The sequence below is a fragment of the Thalassophryne amazonica genome, chromosome 2, assembly GCF_902500255.1.
Source record: "Thalassophryne amazonica chromosome 2, fThaAma1.1, whole genome shotgun sequence".
In the NCBI taxonomy this organism is placed as follows: domain Eukaryota; kingdom Metazoa; phylum Chordata; class Actinopteri; order Batrachoidiformes; family Batrachoididae; genus Thalassophryne; species Thalassophryne amazonica.
In genome coordinates, this window is record NC_047104.1 from 114,237,044 (window position 1) to 114,253,237 (window position 16,194).

General features: G+C 41.0%; 1 protein-coding gene across 2 annotated transcripts in view; it reads left to right on the forward strand.

Annotated features, from left to right (window-relative positions):
• The window catches only part of galns (galactosamine (N-acetyl)-6-sulfatase), a 99,574-nt gene that overhangs the window by 68,533 nt on the left and 14,847 nt on the right, over positions 1-16,194 (forward strand). Inside the window, exon 12 of one of the 2 annotated variants that reach the window (XM_034192301.1) lies at positions 12,204-12,325. In XM_034192301.1, the coding sequence (XP_034048192.1) occupies positions 12,204-12,325 (122 nt within the window). The remainder of the gene's footprint in view (positions 1-12,203; positions 12,326-16,194) is intronic. The other variant, XM_034192309.1, reaches the window with a different exon arrangement.

Consider the following 16,194-nt stretch of genomic DNA (forward strand, 5'->3'; position numbering starts at 1 on the left):
ACCAAGATAGAACTCGCATTACTCCTCGTGAATCTGAGGTTCGACTAACGGTCTAATTCTCCTCTCTAGTACCCTGGCATAGACTTTCCCAGGGAGACTGAGATGTGTGATTCCTCTGTAATTACAACAGTTTCTCCGGTCCCCTTTTTTTAAAGATGGGGACCACCACCCCAGTTTGCCAATCCAAAGGTATTGTCCTCGACTTCCATGCAACATTGTATCGGTGTATCAGCCATGACAGCCCAACAGCATCCAGAGACTTCACCATCTCAAATCTCCCCGGCTTGCCACCAAGGAGTGTTTTGACTGGCTCAGTGACTTCCACTAGCGTGATGGCACTACATCTGCCTGAGTCTTCCATCTTCCAGACTTGAAAGACTCAGATCTTTCAAGTTACATAAAATAATGATCACTTATAGTATGTCTTCACATTGATATTATTCCCTTATACCAAATGTACAATCAAACCCAATCATATATTTTACAGAAACAAAATTACATTTTGTTTTTTTCCCTTTAGCTTTGGCAATAGTTTATTATATAAATTGGCTTTCCTGGAAAAAGAATAAACAAGGCGAGGCAAGTGTCTGTGAAGAAGAACAAACTTGGAGGATAAACGCTCAGTTTTGTTTGTGTTCATGCAGCTCAGCCAAGAGGAAAATGAGAAATTTCGCAGACTTAAATGGCTCTTATCAAAACCTCCTCAAGCAGCCAATTGATGTCAGCATTATAGTTACATAGTTTGTCATGAGTGAGACTCCTTTGTATCTGTTTGTTGAGTAACAGTTGTTTGCAGAGCTATTACAGCTACAGTAGCCTTTTAACATTTGTTTGCAGTGGCAGCACCAAGGGGGAGCTTGGGGGGGCTTAAGCCCCCCAATCATGAGCCAAGCCCCCCCTCAGCCCCCCCAATAATTCTGCCAATAATATGAATAGCGACTGACATATTTGTGGATCTCAACTGCAGTGTGCATTTTCAAGTATTAATGAGACAAATTTAACTCCATACTCCAGAAATTTAGGTTTCCTAAATATTTATTACGGCCACTCTTAAAACTTCACTTATCTTTATAATTTTATTACTGGTAAATTCTAAGTGATGTGTGTGTGCATTGATACCACATTTTAGAGGAGCACAGGTGACTAAAACATATACCTTGGTATTTATAAAGCAATTTACTATATATTGTTCATTTCGACGACATTTTGTGGAGCCCCTCCAACTTTTACCCCAGCTCCCCCAACAAAAATTTCCTGGCGCTGCCACTGTTTGTTTGAAACAGAATATGCAAACGTTAATAAGGAGTGTTTCTGTGAAGGCTCTCAGTTGTCCAGGTGGTTTCCATAGTAGAGAAGCTTGAATCTTCGACTGGACTGGGTTGCTTGATGCGAGGACGTTTCGCTTCTTATCACAGAAGCTTCCTCAGCTAAAAGTCTTGCTCTGGTAGCCTGACTTCTGTCTTGACTCTTTTAGAGAAGAATAATAGAAACCACAAAAGCTGGAGTTTTAAACCTAACCAGACCCCTCCTACCAAGAGGCAGACTGCTATTGGCTAGTGACTAAACAATTGCTTTAATTAGCACCTATTGTGCTCTAATTAGCACCCTCCTAAGACATTCAGACATTTTCAGACTATGGCGACACAACAGGAGAGTTACCTCAAAGTGGAAATGGGCTGTAATTCTATTGTGCTTTTCCACCTGAAGCTGTTTCTCAAAGTGCTTCCCAGTGATGCCTCACATTCATCCATTCACACACTCACACACCAGTGTCAACATGATGCCATGCAAGACGCTCAACTGCACACCATGAGCAACCTGGGAATTACAGACTTTGCTCAAAGGCACCTTATTGATTTTCCTGTCTAATGGGCAATGGAACTGAAGAGCCACTGATCACCAGCTCGCCAATCTAACCTTTCAAAACTGAATAACGCTGGGGACCACTCTGCAAATCCTCTTGGATACACCAAAAACCTTTTCATCACAATTTTGATTGACACATGAGACTAAGATATATAAATTAGGTCAGATAAATGAAGAATAACACATAATTTAAATCCCATGGCTTTATTACATGTGATTATATTTAGAAAAATAATTAAGTGCTTTTTTTTTTTTTTTTAGCTAATTTTAACTTTTTTCAAAACTGAAAATCAAAGGTCCCCCCCCCATTTATTTTTAATAACCTCTATTTGGCCACCTGCTGTACCTTGGTAGCACACCAGGGAGCCAATACTAATACTTTGGGAACCACTGCTGCAGGCCATCACTAAAAAATGTCACTAAAAAATGTCATCTATTATAGTTAAATTTTACCCTTAATTGGAACAAGATGGTACAGAAAATGGATGGATAGTTATATTTAACACTGATTTTTTTTTTTTCAGTGTTGGTCACCCATAACGTACACCATAATGGATTCATTGCTGCAGCACTGCCAAGCAACACTTTAGGGCCCTGTCTTGATATTTGGTGGTGCTTAATTTATGGTGCATAGTGCAGGTGCATTTGGCCCATGTTAAAATCCACAGTCTGAGCTATTTAGAGGATATATAAGATGAGACAAATTCCGGGTGCAGGGCTCAATGGAGTTGCATTTATTCACTTAATTAATCATGGACATGTTTTGGACATTACATGAATTACACTAGTCAGTTAAAGGTATAGTGCCACTATGTTTTTTTTTAAGATTTAAGTCATAAAAATAATTTTCTTTGGCACCACTATAATGTTATTCTTTAGCATTTAGATAAGGGATTCATGATATGATATTGCCAATATGATCAAAATTAATGACGTCTGTGTTGGGAAGGTGTCGTAGCACGGACCCACAACAGGGGGCGCAAATGAACGGACAATGAATAAGACAAAAAGGTAACAATTTAATGTTGCGATAATACACAACGAAACATACTATAATCTGCACAGTCAATTTAACACCAGGTGATGTGTGGGCAGGCTCGAAGATAGAAGACCCCCGACGAGAGAGAAGCTGCGTCCCACACGGCTTCCACCACCAACGGTCTGAAGAACACCGGAGCCGCCAAGTCCCGAGTCCCCAGGTGGCCTCTGTCTTCGGCTGTCGACCCTGGTACTGCTGGCAGAAAGCAGAAATATGATGAGTGAGTGTGAGTCCGCACACTCAGTAAATCCACAGTTAGCGAGGGAGGAAGCGCCTCCACCTCCAAGCACACACTCGTGCAGCTCCTGTTTGAGCACTTATCTGGGTGGGAGGTGTTGCGAAGCCGTCGCTGAACACCTCAAACGCCACCTCCACAGACGAGTCTCACCGACAGGAAAACGGCTGCAAAGAAGAGTTTAGACAGATATACAGTCTTAAGTTCACAGAGAAATTACCTTGATAATGGTAGTCGATTTCTCGGCGGGGAGGTGGAGTTGCAGTCCGGCTTTTATGGTGGTGATGATGAACGAGTGACAGCTGTCACTTCTTCTGGGTCTGGCGCCCTCTCGTGCTTGGAGCCCGCACTCCAAGCAGGGCGCCCTCTGGTGGTGGTGGGCCAGCAGTACCTCCTCTTCAGCGGCCCACACAACAGTCTGGAACCAAATTAGAATTTCAACCCCTGAGGGGGAGAAAATCAAGGGATCAGATGCTATGACCAACTTTGGTAGATATGGAAATGACTTGCATGAAATTGTATGTCTGTTGATGTAAGGTGAGTGACAGGTAATCTCAAAACCTCACACATGTGCACACCCACTTCCTCCTGCAGTTACTCTGCATGATGGTGATAACAGAAAACATAATATTCACTATGGAATTCCCCCCCCCCCCCCCCCCGATAAATATGACCTCTTAATTAAAATGGGCTGTAATTTTGCAACATATTACAAAAATAAACCTACATTATAATGCTTGGATTTCAGCAGAAACTTAATTTTTTTGGTGATGTGAAATTTGAGAGGCCCTATAGCTTTATTCTATAGCTTTAATAGCCATTTTAAAATTGGCTGATTAATTTTCTCCCCATGATTTCACATTTTTTATACAAATGTGTGAATATGTTTTTGCATCATATTTGCTGCAGTATTTGCAGCAAAACTGAGTGCATGTTTCTTGATTTGTGATTTGTAGAATACACTTTGTGCACCTGTCATTAAGAATTTGAGAAGGTTTAACTGTTGTGACTATACTAAAAGAGAAAAAAAAAATCGCCTTGACACTGATACATGTGTGACTTCTTTCTGCAGCTACAAATTCTACTGTCACAGGTGCTCAGGTGTTTTGCCAAAATATAGCTTCATGCCTTATTTATTATATTCATAGATTCATGTTTTATAAGTGAGACTGAGGCCGCACGGTGTTCAGCAGTGTGCAGTATGGGATTAAATTTGGGACTTTAAGTTTGTTCCTACTGAGGGAAACAAAAATGAATGAAATTGACCGTCCATATTTTTATTTTGGACTTTTAAAAACACAATAATGTATTTTGCAGTTTTGGCATTGTCCCCCTCACCAATGCGAATATAACTTTGATCTTTTGATATTTGATATTTTGGAATATTTTCTGGTTTGTTTTTATTCATACATTTTTTTTCCCCAATTTGCATCTTTCTTTTGCTTTCAGCTAATATTTTTTCAGTTTCAGAGCTTCTGTCCCTTATTTTACTTAGAAGGCATGGTATTTGTTATGTGCCGACGTGGGTTGAGGAGCGGACAAGCGTCTGACTGAACCCAGCGCTAAATAACCAGAAAGCGGTTCCAAACACAAAACATTTATTTCCCTTTCTGTGCAATACTTGTGTACAACATAAGATACGGTTTGTCTGGCGGAGTGAAGGACGGCGCGCTCACCAGCGCCCAAAGGGATCGAAGCCCGGCGCTTCTGGACTCAAATTCACCGCCAAACACCCCCCCAGGTGGACACGACAAACTGACTCTGTGAAGGATAGAAGAGGTGAGGTAAGTCAACAGCTACAACTAATATCCTTCAAAGGCACACGCTATCAGCAACACATTCAGGTCTGAATTTAAGCTTTATGTAAATGAGCAGCTTCTCACAACAGGTGGAGGATCATCAGTCCGCACGCCACGGCCGTGAGAAGCGAGCTGCACAATTCTCATCAGTGTTCAAATATACTGCGTAACAAAATACCAAATTACTATTAACACTTATTCAGACAATCAATCACCTCTGATCTGTGCTGACAGCATGTGTCCCTCACCCGTCCTCCTTCACAGGCACGATGTGTCAAACCCAGGCGCGGTCCTCAGCGTCTCACAAACGAAAGTCACAAGGTCGAGTTCCCGGCAGTTCTGCTTGAACCACTCATGGCTTAAATGCAGAACGCCATCTAATTATCTGCTTCAGCTGAAAGTCCTTAAGTCTGCACATGAGCATCATCCACAGGTGCAGTGAGTCATTAGGCCTGCACGTGGACATCCTCCACAAGTGCAGCCAATAATGTTGATGAGGGTGAAGGATTCTTCTGCCAGCACCGTCTCCACAGACAAAAACCAGTTTGCATACCACCTGGAGAGCAAAGAAAAGAAAACAACACAAAAACAACCAGCCAAACCCCCCAACACACAACAGTATTATCTGAAAGGGGCATGTATTTGTTCAGACTGGCACTTCAAATTGGATTGATTGCATATCTGATTAAAATCTGATGTGACTGACTGACTGTCCAAATTATATATAGCAAGTGGCCAGATCCAATCTGTGTGTCTGTGTTGCAGTCCTCATCTGCCGTCTTATCCACATGGGTTGCTATAGCGTATAGTACTTCCAGTGCTGCAGATGATCATTTTTTAAACAGAATCAATAGAGAATGATAAAGAGAATATAAATAGATCAGGGGTGGGTAACTTGTTCTAGAAAGGGCCAAGAGGGCGCAGGTTTTCTTTGCAGCCACTGACTACACCAGGTGATTTCACTGGTTAACTGATTCCATCTGCTCAAAGTGATATTAATCAGTGAAATCACCTGGTGTAGTCAGGTGAGGTGAATACTGTGCTGTTCCGTAGTGCAGCATTTCACAAATGAAATCTTTGGAGCAAGTAAAGAAGGTAACATTCTTCAGATTTTCCAGCAATGGCCACAAAAAAAAACAAAACAGTATGTTTAAAAACAATCCACAGAAATGAGGCAGATGGGACATCCTGGATTCCCAAAAAGCATTGAAGGATCTTCAGTGAACACTTTAATGATATGTTTGTGACATTAATTTTATTATTTATTTTCCAATTTTAAAGATTGAAATCACGTTTTAGTTTTCAAAAAAAGCGGGCTTAGTGTCAAAACTGACACTGACGTATACCTGATTCACTTTAAAATCAGGTTAAATACATTAAACAAAAAATATTTCCTTATTTCCAATTTACGGGGGGTGCGTCATTGCTAACATATATAAAATAAAAGACTGAAATTCATCAATACGAATACATTTCTTTCGCAGTAAAGTCATTCTTTCTTGTTGTCATTAGGTCGACCTTTACATGTCCAATGACAGTGGTACATATTCCTCTGATATCTGTTGTCCTACTGCTTAGTTTTTTCACACTAACAGGACCTACTGTTGTGTGGGCCGCTGAAGAGGAGGTTCTGCTGGCCCACCATCACCAGAGGGCGCCCTGCCTGGAGTGCGGGCTCCAGGCACCAGAGGGCGCCGCCGCCTCACGGGAGCAGCCTCGGTGACAGCTGTCACCCATCACCTGAGACAGCTGCCGGCAATCATCAGTGGGGTATATCAGCAGGACGGCATCTCCACCTCATTGCCGAGATATCGTTTCTACCAGAGAGGTAACATATCAAAGCCTACTGAGTACACAGTTTTGACTGAGCTAGTTATTGGTTTACTGTTCCAACGAGAGGTGGAGGTACCTTTCCTGCCGTTCGGAGTTCTGGGTGCAAACGCGCCCCCATCTAACTGTTCTTTTTCCCTCGCCAGCAGTACCAGGTCCGACACGCGGAGGCAGTGGCCACCTGGGAGTTCGGGACTTGGCGGCTCCAGTATTCCCGGGGTCCTGTGGCGGAGGAAGCCGTGTGGTTCCGGTCTTACCTTGGAGAGGCGTCTCCTATCTTCGAGCCTGCCCACACGACACCTTTGTGTATTGACTTTTGTCCATTTCTGTAATTGGTTGTATTCGTTGTGCACATTCACAACAGTAAAGCGTTGTTATTTTGACTTACTCCATTGTCCGTTCATTTGCGCCCCCTGTTGTGGGTCCGTGTTCCTACACTTTCCCAACACCTACAGAGTCATGTTTTCAGCTGTACGTCAACCGTGTTCAGGTCAGATGAGGCATACAACTTGCATTGTGAGGTAGAGCTACAATGATTAATAGTCTATTAAATTAATCAACAACTATTTTGATAATCATTTAGTCCTTTTGAGTCTTTTTAAATCCAAATTCTGTTTTCAGCTGCTTAAATGTAAATACTTTCTGGTTTATTTCACCAGTTTCTTTAATGGTAAATGGACTGCATTTATATAGCTCTTCCATCTGCATCAGATGGTCAAAGCGCTTTACAATAATGCCTCACATTCACCCTGATGTCAGGGTGCTGCCATACAAGGCGCTCACTACACACCGGGAGCAATAGGAGATTAAGGACCTTGCCCAAGGGCCCTTGGTGATTTTCCAGTCAGGCTGGGATTTGAACCAAGGATATTCTGATCTCAAGCCCAACGCCTTAACCACTAGACCATTACCTCCCCCATCCATCCTTCCATCCTTTACTCCTATATGGTAACAGACTGAATTTTGTTTTGTCCACAACTGGGTAAATTTTGTGTTGGATTGTTGATGTCAAAGCACCAGTGACGCACACCAAAATGTAAGTCTCATTTCTGTTGTTCATAAATTAATATCAAATGACAAGGATCTATTTTAGCCATTACATAAAACAAATAATGAATGTTTTTACATCCTTTCAGTGGAACGAATATTTCATGAGGTGAAAGTTGGAAAGTACCATTCAATGAGGCGAATGGTACATTCCAACTTTCACCTCATGAAATATTTGTTCCATTGAACTCATAACCATTCATTATTTGTATAAAATCTTCTGTTAAATATGAGAGATTTTCCAGTGTAGTTTTACAGATTTATAGAGGTGTAGTTACTTTCATTCCAATCTGAAGTTACCCCCACTTTGGATCCTTTTTCACATTCCATCTTGCCACCCTTGGTTGGTTTTGCTTCTTATCTTGTAATAGCAACAGCTGTGCTTCAGTCTAAAGCAGCAGAGTTGTATCCACAGCATTAGTGTCAGGGCACACATGGCGTTCCTGCTGTTACGTCTAAGATATAACAGACACAGTCAGAAAGCTCCTCTTTTTTTTCTTTTTTGCCTTCTGAAGACAGGCCTGGACCCAGAGATGTTCTGCGAAGTGGGGGGTATGTGTTCACCTTACCTCATATGTATTTTAAGGTGTTCTGTTGAGTGGTCTCAGAGGGGGGCCAGCAAGAGTTCTTTACAGATGAACGCTTTCTCAATATTAGCTGTGCTCATCAAAAAGTGTGTGTTTGTGTGCTGAAGAAGAGGCAGCTCTCCGAGGGGGATCTGGAGGAGTGCATGTGACTCAGTCAGTTGGCGAGACCCGTGAAAATGGAGTTGGGAATCAGGGGAGAAGGCATGAAGATATAAAAGGCAGTCCTGCACCACCGAGAGAGAGCTGAACCTCTTCATAATGTATCCACAGAAGTTGTATAAATAACTCGGTAGACTGGGGAAAGGGTGTGTATGCTGTACTAATAGGAATGTACACGTATGAGGCACCTCTCTCCAAACATCCTGATCTGTTTGTGAATGAGGCCAGTGGTAATATAGTCCTGGTCTCAGTTTTAAAATCACAGTATATAAGATTTAGGGGTGTGTATTTGCAGAAATGGAATATAGCATTCATAACCATCTGTTTATTAGGGTATATGACATGCAACAATGCATGAATGAATGTGTTTTCATAAGCTTAGTATGAGCTTTTCAGGTCTACATGGGAGCAGCACCCCTCATGAAGAGATGCCCATGTTAGAGTGCCTTGCCCGTACAGTAGCCTAAAAGGGACATATTGATTATGCCTTTCACATTTTGCAGTGCGGTTGACAGACTGAAGAAAAAGAAGAGCAGTCAGTGGTTGCTTCTCTATATATTGTCTACTGGTCGCTAGTGCAGGCTAACAACTTCGAGAACCCTCATTTTTATGAAAAGGGAGCTCACGCATTTTACTTGCAATAAGAGGAGGCAAGGGAACAGGAATGTCTGTCAGCAGAGAAGCAAAGACATGAAGGAAAACAAAATTGTGACAGGCAAGGGCATAATGTATTCTGTAACCTCACCATTAGATGGCACTAAATCCTACACACTGGAGCTTTAAGTGTGGAATTTAAATGTGGTCAGAAATTAATAGGGGTGTAATGATACACTAGCTTCAAGATACAGTACATATGATACATCTATCATGTTTTAATAAATATGATAATTACATCACTGTTCACACTAATTATATAGAAAGTAATCTGTGGAGAATGTTTCATCTATCTATAAGGCAACGCAAGATGTATGGATGTATGTGTTTTGTTTATCTCTCTTACTGTTTGTCAGGTCGACCTCAGCTTTTGGGAAATGGCTTTCACATGGCATGATGATGTGCATCCTTTATTAGGAAAATTTGGGGGATTCATTTTCAATACCTTTATTTTGAAGTCGTCATCATTATTGGCACAAGACGGAACGTTCTCACGCACCACCTTCGACAAAGATGAGTCACTCTCTACCTTAAACAGATGCCTATCTCTAACGGGTTCACAGGGGAGAGATGGAAGGAATAAATTAAAGAAATGACTAATACACAAACACTCAGAGATATGTCACTCACACACAGGCGCTTCTTGCTTTATTATCACAAGGCGGAATGTTCTCATGTGCCAGCTTCAACAAAGATTGTCAACAAAACTCCCACTTTTCTATAGGAATACATACTTCCTACAGACACTGCAGTAGTATTTAAAGAAACAAATTGTTGTGATGTATAAATTGTTATCATATACCTATAAATGATACGCCAATATGATTGGATAAAACAAAACAGTCTTGAGATATGTGGCAACGTCATCACAAACTTCAATGTGCGTGTTGCAGCTGTAATCCAAAGAAGAGAAGCGTGGATTGAACATGTCATCAATTACTGAACTGTGTGGAAAACAAGAGACAAAGTGATATCAAATGTTAATTTGATGCTTCTGTTACAAGTCTGTAAATAAAATTTTCGAATAAGTTATCATTTCAAAAACTTGTGTACGATCAAAAAGTGGTAACATTTTATTGGCCCACCCTATAAAAAATTGTTGACTTAAACTGTACAAGTGATAGTCATTGTAAGAAAGAAACTAGTGAGGAAATAGGTACGTTTGTCTGATTCCTCACCCATCACAGTTTCATGCTGGATTAGAGCAGCCAGTATTTTAATATAAGAATAGAGGACAAATCTAGACTCTCCCATTTGATGCCAAACTGTAGCTGAGATTTCGCATCTTTTTAAAGAAAATCCTTTGCTATTTGACTCCACCATGAAGCTGTATAAGTGGTGATGCAACAGTCAGAAAGTTGTGTTATGTGCAGTTTCTCTGGTCACAGCCACAGCCTATCCTTCAGAATTGTTATGGGTGTTTTGGTGGCTTCCCTCAGTAGTCTCCTCCTTGCATGGTCAACAAGTTTTTCAGAACTGCCAATTCCACACAGAGTTACCACACAGAACAATACTGTTTGTATTACTTAAGGTGTAATGGAAAAGAAGTCCCAAACATAGTCAGTGATTTAGAAATGTTTAAGTATCCATCATCTGACTTGTCCAAAGAAAAGAATGTGAAATTGTTGGCTTGGTCTTTCTGTTTCACTGCATGAAAGCATTTGTTGTTGCTTAGTTATTTTGGAAAGTTTAAAAACATTCTGATTGTATCAAATTGTTTCAACTGAATTTATTTCTGAACATATTTTAAACTCTGTACTTAAAATTCAGGGTTATCAATAATTCTGACCAGGACTATGCAAATCTTTTATATCTGTGTTTGAGTTATTAATGTGAAACCCTCTAAGTCGCTCACACTGGACATTTGATTCAAATACTGTAACATTATAAGCATACGTTGGGACCCAAAAAGACAGAATTCCCTAGAGGACACAGGTAACCATTTCCAAAAGGCAATCCAAAAGGAGCAAATGAGACATATGTAAGATAAAAACCATACACTGGGTCCAATGTGGCAAACAAATCATAAATGGCACCAATAAATTAATAATACAAGCTGCTGTAAGCAGGTGGTTTTATTTTGACAAATAAAGACAGTGGCTGAAGGCATTGAAACCACTACAGTTTTCACTCATGGAACCAACATGAAACTTAAGTCATTTATGGTAAGAGCAAAATGAGACTTATCTAAAGTGAATAACCAATTGAACTACAAAAACACAATAAATCAATAACACTAACAACACTGTTCAACTTACATAAACCACAATAACAACATTTAAAAAAAAAAATGCAGCACAGCATCCATTGTTTATTGGTTAGCTAAAATTGATAAGTTCTCTAAAAATATTTGTTCTGTAAACTTCCTGTTTTCACAGCGTTCATCCTTGACTCAAAATACATAAGCATGCCAAATGGCAAATGTCAGCTCTCCCTGATTTTTGCGTGATCGAAGTTATATATACACACACACACACACACACACACAGAAGCCACTTGGCTATTATAATATAGATGCTTAAAATGGCGTGGGGTTAAGAGGGCCGTAGTTGGAGCGTTTGGGGGGGCGAAGCTCCAAAGAAGCTGAATGTTTTTAACCATGCTAATGCTGCCCAGAAGCATTTACTAAAAAATAAAGTCTGAAGGATGTAAACGAGATGGTGAGGACTCATACGTGACATATATATTAATCAACGAACACGGAGAGAGCAAAACTGATCAGTACCAGGAAAACACTACGAAAAAGAATACTATAAAGCAATTCACATAAAGGAAACAGGAAATGAAAACTGTCAAAAAGAAGCTAGGGCAGAACCCCCTACAAATACACCTTGGGAGACCCAGTCATTTCTGCCTCACACTTTTACTTAAATTATCCTTAATTTTATTCTTCTTTTGACTTTAATGATGTAAAATTGATCAACATGTACATATGTATGGGAACATATTGATAAACTGGTGTGCGTTGTGTGTGTTTTATCTGGCAGGGTATCAACTTTTGTCCAGGTGAAGAAGTTCCAGGTGTGACCACCCACATTCAAAAAGAACACACGCTGCAGCCCATCATTTTCCACCTGGGGCGTGATCCTGGAGAAAAATACCCCATTGAGTAAGTCAGAGTGTCGAACTTTGATTTTGGACCTGGGCACAGGAAGAGGAGAACAGAAGAAGGACAATGAGTGGTGATAACTGAGCAAGACAATAGAGAGTTTGGGGAATGAGGGGTGAGGACAGAGAGCTGGTTTGTGTGCGGGATCGATGCTGCAGGAATGGCATGAAAGATGAGGCGGAGGATTGATCTGCTCAGCCAGGGTGCATCTGGTTAGACCTTCTTTGTGATTACAAACAGCTCCTTAAAGATCGTTATCGGCTTCTCAAACCTCCAGCGCTCCGGCGTAGGTTAAAATTGCACAATAAATTGTTCAGGTCTGAATTGAGAGCAAGTGCTGGTTAATGGAGATTTGTGCATTTCTGTGTCGTCGAACGGCAGAGCAGCAGCACTGACACCAACAGACACCTTCCAAATATTAGGGAATAAAGAGAAAACATTCTTTTTATTGGTGTGATATGATGCAAGATTTTAAGAGATAAACTGATTAGGCCAACTTTAACAAAATAGTTCAGTGAAGGCATATTTTTGTCCATTTTAGCTCCTCCTGGTTGTAAAAGTGTCTTGATTGACCTTCCTTTCTCTTCCTCCTGCAGCTCTGCTTTTCGTATTTCTGGCCTCCTCTTTTCTTTACCTCCTGTTCCTTTCATTCCGAACGTGAGATTGGATGATAAAACATTCATGTTGTTTTTCATTTGCCCACCTTTAAGCTTTCCCATTCAGAGGAATTTTTTTAAAAGGAAAATCAATCAATATGCACCCATGTGTTGTACTGCTGGACTGTGCACAGGCACGAAGCAAAAATGCATGTGCACAGAGGGGTCATTGGGTTGATTTGCAATGCCACGTGCACATCTAGCTGTATGCGCTTTAATCTGCACTGTCCATTGTCCCTCCCCTGAAAACATTTGTCTTTTCTGCTTTTCTCTCTTTACTTGTCACCACTCAGCTGATGTCCTCTGGGACAACCCTCTTATTTCCTATTTACATGTCTTTGTATAGGAGAACGCGTGCCCACACGCATGTGCGCGTTTTGTCCGTGTGCTCCTCTGTCCCCCAGCTGGACTTGCTGCTTGGTTGTCATTAATCTCTGTCTGCACCTAAAGAGCCACTTAAGATGATGTAGGACCTGTCTGCTCACATACCTTCACTACTGTCGCAGGGTGTGATACAGCAAAGTGCACACACATGCACGATTTGCAGTCACAGAGGAGCACAGTGCAATTTAGTAGGAGTTGGACAATGTGCATATTAGGACAACGTGCAGTCAGTTTTGAACTAATCGGTAAGACTTAAGAGGGCTAAACAATACTTACAATCCAGGCTCGGTATACCATGGGCTCCACAAACATGTATGCTGTCCATCCCAGTGTGTCAGCTGGAGCCAGTTAGGGGGCAGTGAAGTATTCCACAGGGGTCAACATTTGAAATACTCCAATCATATTGAAAAGTAGACCACATTATTTGTCTGTTCATAAAGATTCCATAAATGTTGTATAGTTTGGACAATCTATGACTGAATGTTATGGAGTTATGGGGTAAGTGCAGCAAAAATGGTGACGTCAGTTTCATTTTCCTTGTGTAACCCTTCACTGACCCCTACCTGCTTATATCTGCCACTCTGGGAAGGCCATCATACATTTTTGTGTAGGCCGTGGCATACTGAGGCTGGATTACACGTGTTGGTTAATCCCTTTAAGTGGTGTTGAAAATCTGCTTGGCCCATGGACAGTGTATAAACAGCTGTTTCTGTTAGTTATAGCTCTTAAATATACTGGATGTTTCATTTTGCAGGATGATGAGACAGAACCAACCTGAACACATGTACATGTAATGACTGATTAATAGTTTTTAACAAGAATGATTGTCCCAAAAGAGCTCTGTTAAGTGATCACCAGTAATCACTGGTGATTTTTCTCGATTTCCAATGTGGATGGATTTTTAGATGGTTTTAAAGCAGCCACATTCCATCAGAACCTGTCTCCTCCACCCCCCACTCCATGAGAACCTGTCTCTTCCACCCCCACCCCCCAAATATTTACATACTTTTGTCAGGAAACAGATGAATACTTTGCACTCAAACAAAACAAAAGACAAAAGACTGTACTTGCACATAATAATTGGGTCAGTGGGATGTTGAGCCCTGGACATGATTATTTTTGAAGACCATTGGTTGTGGGTGACAGTTGGGTCAGCAAAGTATAAATTTTGTTGATCTAAATTATTCCAAAGCCCAAAAAGGCTAACACTTTTTGGGAAAGTACCAGTTGTCTGCCTCAGTGGTAATGCTTTCAGACACACTCACACATTGCCAGACTTTAGAAGGTGTCCTGTGTTTACTACTCAGATAATTGTTGCTCTCTGTGGCTTCACTGTGTGGGTTCATCACTTTCAGCCAGAGGTAAAGATATTCTGTGCAGTGGAAATCCCTTCAAAGAATTCCAAGGTTATTTAGTCTACAAGGAAGGTGCTGGATTGTGTTTGTGGGTGACATTCTAAAAGGCCATATGATAGATGACTAGTGCTATACTTTCTTTCTGAGGTAGCTACAAGAGGCTATCAAGACCAGATGTCCAGGAAAGTTGATGAAGGGGTTTTTGTTTCATCAGGACAATGTCCCACCTCAAAAGTTAGTGGAAGCCATGACTGCTGTATATGAATTCCCAACCAGTTGACCAGCCACCAAACTCTAGTGCAGGGGTCACCAACCTTGTTCCTGGAGAGCACCTGCCCTGCATGTTTTCTAACTCTCCCTGTTTCACTTCCAGGCAGTTAACTCTATCATATGTGCTCAGCCAATCAACAGGTGGAAGACACCACTTAAAAAAAAAAAACAGGTGTGACTTGAGTAGGTTGATGTGGAAAACATACAGGGCTGGGGCTCTCCAGGAACAGGGCTGGTGACCCCTGCTTTGTGATTTCATCATCAATCACAAATACTGACCATTATGAGCTTTTGTTCAATTCTGTATCTCGGGGTCACCAACCCTGTCTCAAAGCGCAGTGATGACAGCACACCTGCACTGAGCTTTATAAAGATATTTTTACGCTCTTTTTTCCCTCTTTATTTAAAACTCTGAGCTGAGCCGCTCTGTCTCCTCGCTAAAAACAGCTGATCCGTGATGCATGAACTAGAGGTGGGCGGATCGATTCTAACATCGATAATATCGATACCAACACTGGTATTGATATTGAATGATCCTCGTGTAAAAAGATCGATACTCAAGCTTTTTTTCCTCTCCCGCACTGACTGCTGTGCACGCGGATTCATCAAAGTCTACTCTCTGTCTGTAAGAGCAGCGCTGCGCTGTGTCACACAACATGGAGCAGCGTACCCTTGTATTGTGGTTTGTCAGCCCTCTACCTCAGGAGATTTTGTTTTAAGTTATGTTGAGTTATATTTTTTTTAAACAAAAATTTGATTGTGATAATAAACTATTTTGTTGTCACGTACAATGTTTGGCAAAATTCTATCTTAGGTCTTTTGGATCCATTGGATCTATGAATCTTAAATATGAAAAATTATCGGTATCGGCGATAGTGGGCCTGTATTTACTTGGTATCGGATCAAAACCAAAATTCCCGGTATCGCCCACCTCTAGCATGAACAACTAACACTTTTTTCCACCCAAATGCACCTAAACTCTTTCTGAGGGTGACAGGACATAAAAATACTGATAAAACTTTCTTACCTGCTAATCTGGTCGTGTTTTCTGCATAAATAAACATTATCCATTCTTCCTGCTCAAACGCCAAAGCAGGGGAGAATCTAGACAACACCCCTAGATTAAAGGTCCAATTTTGAAGCTTTTTTACTACTAATACTAATTATAATAATAATAATTTCAACAACTAAAATGTTTAGAGAG